General features: G+C 56.6%; 8 protein-coding genes across 8 annotated transcripts; 6 read left to right on the top strand and 2 right to left on the bottom strand.

Annotated features, from left to right (window-relative positions):
• Positions 1 to 221: 221 nt before the first annotated feature.
• SCHCODRAFT_02688607 (zincin) lies at positions 222 to 1,969 on the top strand (the record flags this gene model as incomplete). Its single annotated transcript, XM_050346811.1, has 6 exons — positions 222 to 246; positions 616 to 825; positions 881 to 1,313; positions 1,364 to 1,501; positions 1,549 to 1,805; positions 1,858 to 1,969. The coding sequence occupies 6 exons, from the start codon at positions 222 to 224 to the stop codon at positions 1,869 to 1,871; spliced, it is 1,077 nt and encodes a 358-aa protein (XP_050199971.1). The 3' UTR covers positions 1,872 to 1,969.
• Positions 1,970 to 2,172: 203 nt separating this feature from the next.
• SCHCODRAFT_02285680 (SGNH hydrolase) lies at positions 2,173 to 3,803 on the top strand. Its single transcript, XM_003031825.2, has 8 exons — positions 2,173 to 2,540; positions 2,596 to 2,616; positions 2,668 to 2,764; positions 2,841 to 2,967; positions 3,036 to 3,185; positions 3,293 to 3,421; positions 3,476 to 3,509; positions 3,606 to 3,803. Exons 1-8 carry the CDS (start codon positions 2,404 to 2,406, stop codon positions 3,706 to 3,708), a joined length of 798 nt encoding a protein of 265 aa, XP_003031871.2. The 5' UTR covers positions 2,173 to 2,403; the 3' UTR covers positions 3,709 to 3,803.
• Positions 3,743 to 4,508, top strand: SCHCODRAFT_02285676 (uncharacterized protein). Its single transcript, XM_050342280.1, has one exon. It carries the CDS (start codon positions 3,898 to 3,900, stop codon positions 4,348 to 4,350), a length of 453 nt encoding a protein of 150 aa, XP_050199970.1. The 5' UTR covers positions 3,743 to 3,897; the 3' UTR covers positions 4,351 to 4,508.
• A 1,137-nt stretch (positions 4,509 to 5,645) lies between these two features.
• SCHCODRAFT_02503225 (uncharacterized protein) lies at positions 5,646 to 5,909 on the bottom strand (the record flags this gene model as incomplete). Its single annotated transcript, XM_003032266.2, has 1 exon — positions 5,646 to 5,909. One exon carries the CDS (start codon positions 5,907 to 5,909, stop codon positions 5,646 to 5,648), a length of 264 nt encoding a protein of 87 aa, XP_003032312.1.
• A 764-nt stretch (positions 5,910 to 6,673) lies between these two features.
• Positions 6,674 to 7,629, top strand: SCHCODRAFT_02503767 (uncharacterized protein; the record flags this gene model as incomplete). The annotated part of the gene is made up of 3 exons (XM_003031826.1): positions 6,674 to 6,729; positions 6,783 to 6,847; positions 6,899 to 7,629. 3 exons carry the CDS (start codon positions 6,674 to 6,676, stop codon positions 7,627 to 7,629), a joined length of 852 nt encoding a protein of 283 aa, XP_003031872.1.
• A 982-nt stretch (positions 7,630 to 8,611) lies between these two features.
• SCHCODRAFT_02503310 (uncharacterized protein) lies at positions 8,612 to 8,886 on the top strand (the record flags this gene model as incomplete). The annotated part of the gene is made up of 2 exons (XM_050343146.1): positions 8,612 to 8,717; positions 8,771 to 8,886. 2 exons carry the CDS (start codon positions 8,612 to 8,614, stop codon positions 8,884 to 8,886), a joined length of 222 nt encoding a protein of 73 aa, XP_050199969.1.
• A 532-nt stretch (positions 8,887 to 9,418) lies between these two features.
• SCHCODRAFT_01212886 (uncharacterized protein) lies at positions 9,419 to 10,414 on the bottom strand (the record flags this gene model as incomplete). Its single annotated transcript, XM_050341256.1, has 3 exons — positions 9,419 to 9,771; positions 9,823 to 10,093; positions 10,143 to 10,414. The coding sequence occupies 3 exons, from the start codon at positions 10,412 to 10,414 to the stop codon at positions 9,730 to 9,732; spliced, it is 585 nt and encodes a 194-aa protein (XP_050199968.1). The 3' UTR covers positions 9,419 to 9,729.
• A 1,840-nt stretch (positions 10,415 to 12,254) lies between these two features.
• On the top strand, positions 12,255 to 14,406 carry SCHCODRAFT_02732556 (uncharacterized protein; the record flags this gene model as incomplete). The annotated part of the gene is made up of 13 exons (XM_003031827.2): positions 12,255 to 12,558; positions 12,615 to 12,703; positions 12,759 to 12,798; positions 12,848 to 12,868; positions 12,921 to 12,986; positions 13,035 to 13,090; positions 13,224 to 13,284; positions 13,334 to 13,381; positions 13,435 to 13,455; positions 13,507 to 13,709; positions 13,771 to 13,836; positions 13,890 to 13,908; positions 13,961 to 14,406. The coding sequence occupies 13 exons, from the start codon at positions 12,255 to 12,257 to the stop codon at positions 14,404 to 14,406; spliced, it is 1,440 nt and encodes a 479-aa protein (XP_003031873.1).
• Positions 14,407 to 14,565: the final 159 nt, after the last annotated feature.

The following is a 14,565-nucleotide window of genomic DNA, read 5'->3' as shown; positions in this document are numbered from 1 at the left end:
CTTCGGGGATTTCGCTACAGCTCGCTACGTTGGATTCCTCCCACCAGTGGCGGCCGCGCATGCCTAGGTTTGCAAGGAACCAGCACATTTCTTGGAACAGGTGAATCGGAACTTGCCGGCGACCTGCAAACCAAACACAGTTCAATATAGATTCGGACCATTGATCGAAGTATGGTTGTCCTGAACTTCCACCTCGCATTCGATGCACGTCGTCTACTTCCATGCCCAAGCAAATCGAAATACATTGTGTACTCAACGCAGCTCGGCGTATCTACCTGTTTGATACAGCCGGATTCATCGAGGTCGACTCCCGCACAGGACATCCTCCGCGCGGCGCGGTGCGGCCCCTGCGGGAAGGCACGATACCCATCGACCGTCCTCGCCGAGAACTTCACCGAGGAGTCCTCGAACAGTGTGAATCAGGACGCCGCTGTGCAGATCTCTGCGCTAATACGGTCGCTCATGTCCCAGCGACGCCCGCTACCGAGGTCGGTGAGATGAAGACCTTTCGTACTAACGTCTCGAAGCCTTGTACCTGTATGGGTTGCTCTTGGCGTCCAATATATAAGAGGCGTTGAGCTCACCTCTTGATTACTGGTCTTCGAGCTCTCCAAGTCTTCTACTGCACGCTCGCCGTCGCATTCCTCGCGCGTCTCGCCATCGCGGCACCCAGTGTCAGCGTCAACCTCGCACCTGGCGAGTCCGCAACCACGGTCATTGCCACTGTCACAAACACTGGCAACAAAGACGTCTCCCTGCTCAAGTGGGGTTCCATCCTCTCCGACCTTCCCATCAAGCAGTTCGACCTGCACGATGTCGAAAGCGGTATGTTCCTTTTCGGCTTTCACCCTATGCGGTTGCTAATCCACCTTCTGCTCAGGCGATGCGACCACCTTTGGCGGCATGATTGGCGTGTTCTACGACATGTCTCTCGCCGACGAGGCTGCATGGCAGTTCCTCCCCGCAGGCGCCTCCGCATCCAGCGAAATTGATTTCGCCGGGACTCACTTCCTCGACACCCCGGGCGACTATCTCGCCATCACTGACAACGTCTTTGAGTACGTCGAAGGCCGGTGGGCTGGTCAGACTCCCTCGGGCGTCCTGCCTTACACCGCGAACGCGACGATCACGATCTCCGACGAGGGCGTGGCCGCCTCGAAGGCGAAGTTCGCCGCGAAGGAGCTCGGGAAGCGCGTGAAGGTCGAAGGGTGCCCGGACGCTGGTAGGAAGCAGACCCTCATCAATGCGTACGGACGTGCGCACTCCCTCGCGACGAACGCCGCGAATGTCGCGAAGACCGGCACGGGTACCATGTAAGTCGTCTAGCACCTCGGTCGAACACGATGCTGATCACGTGCACTAGCTTCAACAAGTGGTTCAAGTCCAACTCTCAGGCCGACCGCAACACCGTCGGCGCCATGTTCGATAACATCGGCGTCACCACCAACGTCGGCGAGCCCGCCAAGTTTTCCACCAACTGCCAGGGCAGCTGCAGCGCTGGGTTCGTCTACTCCTTCATCCCTACGCTTACTGACCCGACCTTCCCAGCGTCGTCGCCTACGCCGCAATCGCCATGAGCAACGGCCAGATCGTCGGTGGCACCGTCTACATGTGCGACCCCTTCTGGACCTTCCCGCTCAACACGCCCGAGTGCCCGGGCGGCAACGGCCAGGCGGACGTGCTCGTGCACGAGGTCTCGCACTTGTACGGCACGCTCGACACGGTGTACGGCGTCGACGGCTCGCTTGCACTTAACCACGACCAGGCCATGCACAATGCCGACAATTACCGGTACTACGCACGCAGTGAGTGGTGAATTTGCACTTGACTGGGAAGGCGATGCTAACGGATGTCCAGACATTGTTTGCTAAGTTATGGGTATATTTAAGGGTTGATGGGGTCCGATGTATTGGGAAAATGAGTAGGATGAATGTCATCTGTGTGGAACAAGAACTTCTTTGCTCGCGCTGACTCGGAGGATGCTCGGATGTGAGCTTGGGATAATTTTCGGATGAGACTGACGTTTCTGCCGGCCCGCCACAGCCCACGGGGCCGATTTCCCTTCACCGTCATACTCCTCCCATCAAGCGCTCTACTTCCTCAATCACATTATGGCGCAGAAGATACGACCTGTCGAAGCTACTTGTCAAGCCCTCCTACCTCCGCCCTTCCTTTTTTTTTCTCATCCCAGGCGCACCTGAATCATGATCGCATGACCGTGAAGACCACCCTGCACGGCCCGGGCGCTCATCGTCCGGCCCTTCCACCGCCTGTTGCGTTGCGCGCTTGCACGTCCTTCTCTTGCCTCGTGACCTTGCGGGCGGCCATATATCATCCTCTCAGCATGCACCAGCTTTCCGTCTCGACGCGAGGGCCGTACGAAGTCTTACCCACGCGCGCGAAATGGTGAAGTTCTCGCTTGTTTCTGCGTTCCTAGCAGCGACATGTCCTCTCGCGTATGGAACACCGCGCGGGTTTCTACCCGCCAGACAGCAAGGAGTATCCTTCGTACTCGTGGGCGACAGCACTACGGCAAATGGGTTGGTACAACTTTCCGTTCCTCATTTTTGCGCTCTACGCTGACTCCTACATCAGGACAACACCAAACAGCGGCGGGTAAGCCAGAGCTTCAGTTTGCCCATCCTTCTACTTACGAGTGAGTCGAAGCTGGGGAAACGGCTTCTGCGGAAGCACGAACGCGTCCGAGCCCACACCGTCTTCCCTCGAGCCGGACACGCCCTGCATCAACGCGGCGCATAACGGGGTAAGTGCTCCCCAGTCGCCATCCTGACGACACATTCTCAATCTCCTGCTGACTTCGCATCCTCCATCTCTCGCAGGCTACCACCGGCAGCTTCGTCGCCGACGGGTACTGGGATACCGCTCTCGACTATGTCACTGGCGAGCTCGCGAAGGGTCAGCGCACCATCGTCACAGTCCAGTTTGGGCATAACGATATGAAGATAGGTGAGCATTCCTAATCTTTCAAGGTTGGGATTCATTCTAGGTGACCGCGTATACTGACCCCTCTTTAGCTCCGCCCGAATCCATGGGCGCCAACCTCACCGCGATGGTGCAAGAGTTGCGCGCGCTCGGCGCGGAACCCGTGCTCGTGACCAGCTTGACACGACGGTCATTCAACGACGACGGCACGGTGGCGGATACGTTGGGTCCTTGGGCGGATGGTGCGTCGTAATTCGCTTTCTTACTTACTATCATCTCCGTAGCTTCCCTTCCCCTCCTTTGCTTTCCTATTACATTCTTCTCCTATTCACATCTGACCCCCGAACAGAAACCATCGCAGTCGCCGAGGACCAAGATGCGCCCTACATCGACCTCCACCAGGCCTCGATAGACTACGTCGAGGCTATCGGCGAGGACGCCGCGCATCGTCTGAATCGTGAGCCAGACGACAATACTCGTGAGTCGTACGCTCCATCGTGAGTCAGAGGTCTTTCGCTAACTAACAATCCAGACCTGAACATTAACGGGACCATTGTCTTCGGCAGGTGCGTGGATTCGTAGTCGAAGCCTGGGGCCACCATCTGTGTCGCGCTAGGCGAGACATCCCATTTCCTCTTCGACATACTGACAAACTTCTACAGGATGGTCGCCGACCTGCTCGCTGCACGCTTCCCAGACGAGCTCCCTATCATTGAGAACCCAGAGCTAACATACAACATCACGCACGGCATCCCGTCCTATTGACGAAGACGTATACAGATGCAGCTGGGGATCTGAGCTGTTGAGCCTCGACGATTACACATTGATATAATGGAGTACTAGCATCCACTCTGTGTGTATCATTGCTATCCTACGCCCGAGCGTTCCGCAAGTCCTCAGAGAGGATGGGAAAGGTTCCAAAAATTGCCGACAGAGAGTAGCACGTCCGCGCCAATGTGTACACGTTCGCTGAGCGGCCGAAGGCGCCAGCTACGGGACGCATCGGAAACGAGCGTGCCACGCTCTACCGGCGCCACAGAACGTGCGCCATCTCCGTTGCCTACCCGCAAAGGTAGGGAATGTCACCGGCAACGCACGTCTGAGGCAGCGGACGAGTACGTAGCACCTCCGCTACCCCCCGACCTCATACGAAGAAGGGAAGATAGCATCATCGGGACTACGACACGCCCGCGTCGCAGGCACAGACCCACCCGCCGCGTCCATTGTCGAGACCTGGTGATGCCGCCGACTCTCCAGCGACATCGGCTCTCCAACGTTCACGACGGGCCCAACAATGGCAGATCTCGCAGCCTCTGGTTACGCTGCCAACCCGACAGCGTACACAGAGACCGCAGTGGCGATCCACCCACAAAACGCATCCGCCTTGTAAAGCGCCTGTCGCCATGACATTCGTCAGACGTGCCGGCAGCCACTGAACAGTGAAAGCAGCATGCCCAGCATGTCTGACTGGAGACACCGGTCGTAGCTAAAACTGCAAATTGTGGTTGGTTGGGTGCTGCGTCTGACGACAAGGAAGGGGGAGAACAATTGAATCGCCGCCCGCCTCCATACCAGTCAGCTGAAAGGTCAATAAATTCACTGAACAGGACAATTAAGATCCGAAGTGCACCCCACGAGATCATTGTTATCCCCTGGCCTGATTGTTCCACAAGTCCTCGTAGAGGATGAGGAGGATCCCAAAAATTGCCGACAGAGTGCAGCACGTCCGCCCAGGGGTGTACACTTTCACTGAGCGCCCGAAGGCACTCAGCTACTAGGACACCTCAGAACCGAGCGTGATACGCCCTACCGGCGCCGCAGAACGCGCACTACCTTCGTTGCCTGCCCGGGAAGACAGGGCATCGTAGACGGCGCACGTCTGAGGCAGCGGGCGAGTAGACAGCACCTCCACTGCCCTCCAACCCCATATGAAGAAGGAAGGGCAGCTTTGACAGCACCGCGACCCGCCCGCGGTCAACGCAGACCCACCCGCCGCATCCATCGTCGAGACCTGGTGATGCCGCTGCATTAGCGACATTGGCTCTTCGACGTCCGCGACGAGCCCAACGATGGCGGATCTCGCGGCCTCTGGTTACGCTGCCGACCCGACAGCATACGCAGAGACTGCAGTAGCGATCCACCCACAAAACGCATCCGCCTTGTAAAGCGCCTCGCCTTGCCAGTCGCCCGATACGCTGGCAGCCACTGAAAGTGGGACGCTCAGCGCATCTGACTGGAGGCACCGGTCGTGTCTAAAACTGCAAGATTGCGGCTGATTAGGTACTGCGTTTGACGATGAGGGGCGGGGAGAACAGTCGAATCGCCCCCCGCCTGGCCGGATAGTTCCACACGTCCTCAGAGAGGATGGGAAAGGTTCCAAAAATTGCCGACAGAGGGTAGCACGTCCGCGCTAATGTGTACACGTTCGCTGAGCGCCTGAAGGCCCCCAGCTACTAGGACGCATCAGAAACGAGCGTGCCACACCCTGCCGGCGCCCCAGAACGTGCGCCACCTCCGTTGCCTGCCCGAAGACAGGTAACATCATCGGCGATGCACATCTGAGGCAGCGGACGAGCCCGTCGCACCTCCGCCACCCACCAACTTCGTGCGAAGTAAGTCGGGCAGCATCGACGGCGCTACGACCCGCCCACGGTCAAAGCAGACCCACCCGCCGCATCTATCGTCGAGAGCTGGTGATGCCGCTACAATAGCGACATCGTCTCTTCAATTTCCGCGGCAGGCCCAACGATGGCGGATCTCGCGGCCACTGGTTCGGCTGTCGACCCGACAGCGTACGCAGAGTCCGCAGTGGCGATCCACCCACAAAACGCATCTGCCGTTAAGCGCCTGTCGCCGTGACGGTCGCCGGACGTGCTGGCAGCCACGGAAGGTGGCATGCCTAGCACGTCCGACTGGAGACGCTGGTCCTCAGCTACTGCAAGATTGTGGTTGGTTGGGTACTGCATTCGACGCTGAGATAGGAGGGGAACAAGGGGGATGCCGCCCGCCTTTTATACCGATGGGCACGAGGCATCGGCTTGTGATCCGGATCGGCATCAGATTGAGACTCGTCCATTGTTCTCTCCGGCCACTGCGCCTGCGATATGCTTATCCCAGTAATCCTCCCTTCAGAGCGCATGGATATTCTCCGGATTTGTGCTTCTATCCCAAGACACAACTGGATCTTCTACTGCTGCAGCAGTAGCGCAGGAGCATCGCCTCCGATTCCAGGCGCACGCCACGAGGTCCACACGAGGTCAAAGACACAAAACCCGGTCATAGCCCATCGATGACCATTCAAGAACTTATCCGCAGCTTCTCGAGCACACGCAATGTTTATGAACAGGTTCGTGAGCACGGTCTTGGCAAGTGTTTCTATCATCTACTGACCTATCCTGCGGCAAACGCATCGACAGTACGCATCCCGAGATCGCTCTTGCGAGCGCTATCAGCGTCCTCTCGAGCGCACACTTGACGTTGTAGGGTCCCGGTGGCTCGCAGTCACGATCGTGACCGGCGGCGAAGCGCCTACTTTCGTAAGGTCATAAACTTGCGAGCGGGCGCTGGGCGTCTATCATAGCCCGCCCAAGACGTGTATGACCAGGTCTATGTCTCCTGGGAAAATTCATGAGTCCCTCGTTCCCCTGCGTATAAAGAGCGCAATGGCAGCCCGGGAAGTACAGCTCCACGCTACTTGAGTATTAAGCAACAACAATCTCGCTCATCCATCATGGTCAACAAGCCAACCAACAAGCAACGGGCAGTCCTGGGGGACCCGTCTCGACGGTAAGCTGACTCTTCCTGACTCAAGTTTGACATAATGCTCATTGCATGGACAGCCAACGCCATCCAGGGGCTCAGGCGTCCTCGCATTCGATTGGCAACCATACTTCCGTCGGTCATGGTATGCATTTGGCCGTTCGCCCTCCACCCTTCATGGTACTGATGTTCTCAGTGAATGCCACACCCAATCCGCCCAGTCACATCCCCATCGAGTGCGATAGCATAGGCGATGTTATTTGCTCGATTCGGGAGACGAGTGGACTACCTCACAGACCGACGTACGACATCGACTCCAGCGACATCGCCTACTCCGCCGACTTGACCCCCAAGATGATCTCGCAACAACGCCTACTCGCCGCCCGGCTCAAGTCTCTCACCCTGCGAGGCAACAATACCGAAGCAAAAAGGCAAGGTCAGCATACAGCCCTGCTGCTGATGATGCGCGCGTGGGATCTCGAGACTCTCAAGGTCCTGCGGCCAGGACGGACGACCGTGGGGTTCGACACGGCGGTCTTCGACTTCGCCGAGAAGCACACCAGCCCCTCGAAGCTCAAGCACCTCCATCTCAACATGCGGTTCGGCTATCGCGCAGGTCTTTCAAAATACCTGAAGTCTAACTCGGCGGCGAACCTCGAGACCCTCCGCCTCAAGACCAACACGGATATCCAAAGCATCCTCATCGAGGCTCTCGTAACGGGCACCCAGCTCCCCGCATTGCGCACCCTCGTCCTCCGCATCAAGAAGTTCGCGCCGAGCCAGCTGCTCGACGCCCTAGAGGCGCGCCACCGCTCTCTCGGTGCTCGCGACGTGCTTCACACCGTCGAGATTGCCGCTCCGCTCGCGCAGGCCACCATCGACCGGGCTCGTCGTATGGGGATCACCTTGACGGAGGTTACTTGGTAGATCTCGTCTGCGGCTCGAACGTGAATCGCCACTTGCTTACAATACTGCTTTCCTAATACTTCGCGACTATGTATATGCCTATTCCATTATCTACGATTGAACATATGTAATGTCATGAATGTTGTACCCTCTCACAAACACGACTTTGGCAAACAGATGTAAAAGGAAATGTAAGAGGTTAGGGACGGCCCGCCGCAACGCGGGCCAAGACTGCTGGTCTTGCTGCTTGACCGGACGCAAGTTGTGATCCATCCACCAATCCATCAACTTTCGCCCGCCCGATATACACTGTTCCTGTGCCCCTTCTTAGCATCAACAGCGTATACTGACGTATACCCGCTGGCACGTCGAAGCCGCATCCATGGTCTCCTCAGCGCAAGCTTCTAGTCGTCCTCAGCCTACGCTTCTAGTCGCCCCCGAAGTTCGCTGAAGAGTCGAGGTACCCGATACCTCCCGATTCCCAGTGCAGATCCATGCGTCATTGCGGACGCCGTCGGTCCGCCAGCGCACCCCGCGCGTCCAGCAGACCTCTGGAGCAGGGGCAGTCGAGCACGAATGTGGGGATTAAAGCCTCCGCTGGGCTTGAAAGTCGCGGTCATAAGTTGATTGAATGGAGCGGCGGCAGAGCACGCATGGAGCGATATCTGAGAGCATCAGAGCGTGTATGGAGCGGGCTAACGGGGTCATTGAGCGGTCACAGCTACGTGCTTCCCATCCACCCCACCTGGGACGCCGCCCGCCGCGTCAGCAGGCCCTTATCCCCGGAGAATCCGTGTTGAACACATTCGGGCGCCGATGAAGGTGGAGACTGGGGGGCTGAAAGGTAAGTGCGGGCATAAATAAGTGAGGAGGAGCGCGTACCTACCTCCAAGAGTGCGTACCCGCTCTTCACTCGCGCCTCGACGCGTCGCAGCCCCGGGTTTTGTGCTCGCCGCATCTTCAACCATCACCCAGAGCCACTCGTCCACCGCTACCCAAAGTCATGATACCGTCCTCCATCCTCCCCGAGCAGTTCGACCCGTTCGCGGTGCATCACTTCACGCGCTTCGTGTCCCCGCCGCCACGATCTCGGAATGCCCAGAGCTCGTGTGATCGCCCGCCGGCGCACGCAGCCGCGCAGGAGGCGCCCTCGCGAACGCAGGCAGGGAGAGGGCAGACTGGCCCAAACACCCCGAGCGCGTCGACGGCGAACAAAGCCTGAGGGGTGGCGATTGCGTGAGTAAGCTACTCGCAAGGCCATACCCGGCCTCAACGTAACGCGCAGACCATTCTTCCGATCGATATCCATGCTGCGATGGGCCTAGCAGTCGCGCTCGCGAATCGATGCTCTCGCGTCGCCTACAGCACACGCATGACTCGGTCAGCTATCGGAGCCGTATACCCATGTCGAAGATATGAATCAAACAGTCGCATAATATTCGCAGCCATGTACTATGATACACTGTACTTCTACACACGAGTCAGCCTTGACGAGCATGCGATTCGAACACGAAGGACTCACAATTCTTATGATTCTTCTGCTCATAGCGGAGACGGGTTCTTTGTACACTCTTCGACGTCCTGATAGATGCTCCTCAAGAAGTCGTCCACCGTCTTCGTCGGCTTCCGCCCCAGAGCCTTCTTCGGACTGGGTAGCCATGCACCGCGAGTTAAAGCCTGACTCAGACGAGCCCTGGGCGCGCAATCAGTACACCGAACGAGAACCAGGTTTGTGAACGAGACCTAGCACGCATCAAGACGGATCAGCGTACCCCCGAGTTCTTCTCAACCCCTCGTCCTCCATGAACAACGGCGGCTCAGCGCCTGCCGAGCGCCTCAAGCTTGACCATCGCCTCCCCAATCGCATGGTCAACGACATCAAGATGGCCGCGCGCGAGCTGCGGCACCTGAAGCGACCTGTACTTGGTCGCGCCCGCCCGGTTGAGCTAATGGCTGGCGAAGCCGTACGAGGAGGGGGAGGTCGATGTAGGTGCAGACGCAGCCGATCATGCCTGCGTCGACGACGGCGATGTTGATGAGGGAGGGTTTCAATCCGAGCGGGGTTCACGTCGTCGTAGATGCTGGCTTGTGCGCTGCGCGCGTCGAACTTCCCTCCGAACTTCAAAGGACCACCTCAGCAGAAGTTACACGGACGACGTTCGCCTGCACGCATGTCAGCTCAAGCGTAGATGGAATCCATCCCATATCACGCACTGCGCCGAACACGACGTTCGATGCACTCGCCGCGTCTTCAGTGAGCTCGATGTTGTCCAAAGTGCGCACGGTAGGATGTACGCAGAACTGCCGTCGCCTCTCTGTATTCTCCGATCGGACGAGGGCAGTGACGCGGTAAGAAGATGCATTGGGATGTGCAATGGGGCGGTCCAGCACTTGGTCGCAGAAACAGCATGCATAGACGTCGTATGTCAGCAGCTGTAGACGGTGCTCTACGAGGTACTCGGGGCAAGGCAGTGTCAACGCGGCTCTGATGTCGGTAATCCCCGAAGAAGCGTCCCACGCCACTTTCCCCTCACACCTGGTTCTGCAGAGAGCTGAGGTGACTCTGCTTTTGCTTGGAAGATGCATTGAGGACCTCGGTGGAAGGCAGAGAGGGACTTTTCTGCGTAGCACAGGGGATGCTGCGAAGGATGGGGCGGGTAGTAGCTGCCCATCCACGTAAAAGGTTCCCAAAGCCATCACGCCCGAGCGACGTCAAGATGGACCCCTGCGTCCCGTTTATGCCGGTATCCTCAGAGTTGCATGTGAGGCGCGCCACATGTGGTCCTAGACGTAAGTGGCGCGGCATCCTGGGCGCGCGGAAAGCTGCTGCATACTCAAGTCTCTTTAATCCTGGCACTGAAATACGACGGTAGAGGGGCGTAATCGTCCGGAATGCTGCCCCAAGGTGTTTTGTTCGAGTTCATATAAGCGCTGGACCGCGACGAGTCCCGCATCCTTCCTCCGCCTGCGTCTCCTCCCTCGCCACGTCGCCATGGCCGACGTCGATATCGAAATGCGGACGAGCGATTGTCGGACATGAGCACTCTGGTTGACTATGCTCAGTACACGCCCTTTCTATGAGGCCCAACGTCTCAGGCTTAGCAAGCAATTATTGCCACTTGCGGCAGGATGCAAGCGCGTGCAGGCAAACAACCGCAGGCAAAGAAGTTACTTTATTTGGAAGGTTATCATTACTGGGTGCCCATCTGCCTCACAACTTGGCTAAGTCTTTGCTGGGATACTCTGCAGTCTCGCCATGCTAGAATGCGTACCTCTCATCAAGACTAATACTACCATAGCCCTTTACACGCGATAATCCATAGTTTTGGAAGGACACAAACAGGCACAAGCAAACCTCTGGTTACCCCTTTAGGAAGTTCAACAACATCGGCAAGCACCCGTGAAGGGGAATCAGATTTTCCTTATCCGTCGCATTGATGTACCATCTGTCACGCGCATTGTCTCTTACGGCATGTCAGATAAAAAGGGCTTCTGAAGGACATTGGTCCCGTCCCTTACTTCGCTGCAATCTGTACTATAGAGCACATTCCTACACACGTTATCATCCTCAAGGTCTCTGCTTAGGCGAGGGCAGGCCATTTGGTATACTCCGACAACGTACCGCTTCTTACGTCCGGTCTCACTCGCTGAACATATGGGAATACGTGCGGGAGAATCACAGATGTGAAGCAGATCACCGCGATAGGCCACCATGCGAGGTTCCTCATACGGCCGCGCCCCTCCTTCCTCGGCACAGACTCCCCTTGCCAGTGCGCACATAGCTATCGGCACTGAACCTGTACACAGAAGATACCCTATCAGTGCCATTCTGCCTAGCTGCGCTGAGGAAGCCGCTGCGGACGATAGATGCGCGATAAGCTGTATTGAATGACCTACTAAATTGAGCCGCTCCTATAGTCCTCTCCCACTTCACCTGCTGACACGCGAGCGCATGGGACCTTGCCGCAGGTGAGGCCCACATGTGACACGAGCGCACTGAACCGGAGACTTCTGCTACGTGAAGCTGTATGTAGCGTTGATCAGGGCTGTTGGCCATTCGTCGGCCGGATTGAGTTCTTTCCCATGCTTCTTACCGCTTATAGGCGACGCTCTTTAGTTTGCACTTGTGATTGACCGTTGTAATTACCCTATTTGGAAGGTCGTCCGCAAGCGCTCATCGACGCATAGTGGGTACATTGGGTAGGACCAATGTACCTCATCCTCCAGGCATATGCAAACCACAATAGAATGGATTCCCCATCGTATCTCTGACTGGGTCAAGGGTCCTTTCTGACTGCTGAAACGTGTTGATAGCCTTGTGGAATTACCCAAGCTCGACTACTGCTGTAGCGAAGCGCCCAATTTGACAACCCATCACCTCTTTCTAGCGCGCAAGCTCGGCCTCAAATGTCGACTTCGTCTGATCCGTGTGAGGGCAAACTTTGCAAGCGTGTGAATTTCTCAACCTGTGTAATATCTCCGGGAGGCAACCGATGTGACTCACCATCACCTCACACGACCCCCGGTACTCCCTCTTCATTGCTCGCTTTAGATCCGCGACACAGCCAAGCACCGGGACGCCATCCCCTTTAAATACTGTAGGATGATCCTCAATCTGCATCTTCCCCAATTGCTCCCTCGCCGTCATGCTCTCTTGGACTATAGCGACGCTGCTGTGGACCTTCAAGGCCACTTTCTTCTTCATTCGCTGGGCATTCTCGGTCTATCGCTCCCGCGTATCGCAACACGGTCGCCTCAAGATTGGGAGCACCTCCAGACGGAGCTCCGTGCCATACGTCCTGTTAGCGATTAGTCGACTACACCCTCGCTGCACTCGTCCAGTCCGCCGACGCGCGCTCCTGATCGGGATCTCATACCGAAGAAGGAACAAGGACTGGTGGTTGTACGGGACCCACGGCGACGTGAAGAGCCTTCGAAGGCTTCTCGTCAGTGAGCCGTCGGACGCATTTCCGGGAAACTCTTCGAGCTGACCCGACGACATGCAGACCGCTTCGGATGGCTTCCATCGGAAATCACGGTCATGATGGACAAGGACGGCGTACCCGACCATCTATGGCCTACAGAGGCTAACATTGTGGGCGTCCTCAACCGCGTATGCTCGACCCTCTCACATCCTTCTCTCTTCATAGCGACGTGAGCTCAAAAGCTTTACCCAAGACTGCGCTTCGCGTAAGTCTCTTTGAAACACCGTTAATCCCCTACTGAAGACTCTGTTTAGGTGATCGCTTCGTCTTTCTGTGTAGGCGAGCCGCTTCACGATCATATAATAGTTCGTAACAGTCGATGCCTAGACGCCGGACATGCGGAGCAGAAGGATGAGCTCATCAGAAACTCGGAGGCGGACGGCAAAGACGAGTGTACGTGCGGCCTCCACTTCTCTGAATCCCGCGCTGATATGACTTCAGACATCGTCCCATGCGACGCACCGAACATGCAAGGGGATGGATGCATCCTTGACAATGTGCGTACATGGTGGTGAATGTTTTCTTTGCAGGCGCCCGACATTCCGATCCAGGACCTTCACAACTTGTTAATCCAGCCGCTGAAGTCTCGCTGTCGCTTCGTTGTGAGTATTTCTCACCGTCGTGGTTTAGATCCACTCAGCTTACCCTGATAAGGCCTTCCTTGACGCGTGCCATTCCGCCACTTTGTTGGGTACGCACCCTAGTGTTTCTATAAACCCTTGCGCGCTGATTCCGATAAGACCTTGTACACGATAAATGCATGTGCCCGGACGGCTGGGTCGGGGGCGGTGAGCGAATAGTCTTCTTCGGTTCGGAAGTTCTGCTGCTGATAAACGTTCAGTCGTTTCGGCCATACGATGGTGTTCGTATTTTTTATCCTCTCGTGTAGTCCCTCATCTTGATCTTCCTACAGTGCGCGAGCAAGCCAGCCACGTCCTCGGAATTCCTATATCTGCTCCCAACGTCGACAACGCAGTGATTCAGCGCCATGCTGGTGTGGAACGCGTTTGTTCACTCAACTTCCCAGTCATCTCCGCCATCGCACGGTTTTCGCACTCTTTGCGCTTCTGTCAGGGCTTCTGTCGTCGAGTGAACCAGCCGGACGATCCATGGGTTGTGCGTATTCAGCGCTCGACTTCTCTTATACATGATTTATGGCTGAACTCACTATGTGCAGATATGCTTTAGCGCGTGCAAAGACGAGGAGTCCGCTGTTGAGGTGAAGAACGTCTCAATGACAAAGGTAAGCGTGGACTATATATCCATCGGATAATAGTTTTCTTATCATGTCTTCAGGTGCTGGTGCGCGTACTAGGTAAGCCTCCATGGGCGTTGGAGAGCCGATACCCTCATTCAACGCCGCGTAGAGTCTGATGCGGGTCGAGCACGCAATCCTTCCCTCGAGGAGCTGCTCTCAGTCGCTCGGTATATGCATCGCTTCACCGTACCCACCGTCATCATATTCAAGCTTCTCCGCAGAAACAAAATGGCTGCCGACTTTCGGAGGAAGAAGGAAGAATACCTCAGACGGAGAGCCACCCGGGAGCTGGAGCCATCTTCCAACCCAGTCCTGCTCATACCTTCGACTACCGAGCGCTTCACGGCTCTTTTATTTGGCTCTCCTTTCATCGCACACCTAGGACTTGCGATCCCCCTTCCACCATTATTGTTTGACCACCGGCCTTGGGATTTCTACCGCGACGACAAGGACTACGGCCAGAAGTGGCCCACTCCGGCGAGGCTGCAGGTCAGTCCATGCAATCAGGTGTTCAAGGCGAATTGTGTTAACACCATCGTCGTGCCTGTCAGATGACATCGAATTCACCGCGGGTGAGTCGCTCTGAGTTCTGGGACGATATGCCATCGCCGACCTCATCAAACAGTTTACGAAAAGTGAGAAGTTTTGGATTTGAACAATGAAGATCCCCTGCGGTATCTTGTCAATCATAAGGGATACATATACTACTGCAAT

This window comes from Schizophyllum commune, assembly GCF_000143185.2.
Source record: "Schizophyllum commune H4-8 unplaced genomic scaffold SCHCOscaffold_6, whole genome shotgun sequence".
Lineage (NCBI taxonomy): Eukaryota > Fungi > Basidiomycota > Agaricomycetes > Agaricales > Schizophyllaceae > Schizophyllum > Schizophyllum commune.
Note: the sequence above shows the minus strand (reverse complement) of the source record. Positions and strands in the feature narration are given on the sequence as shown.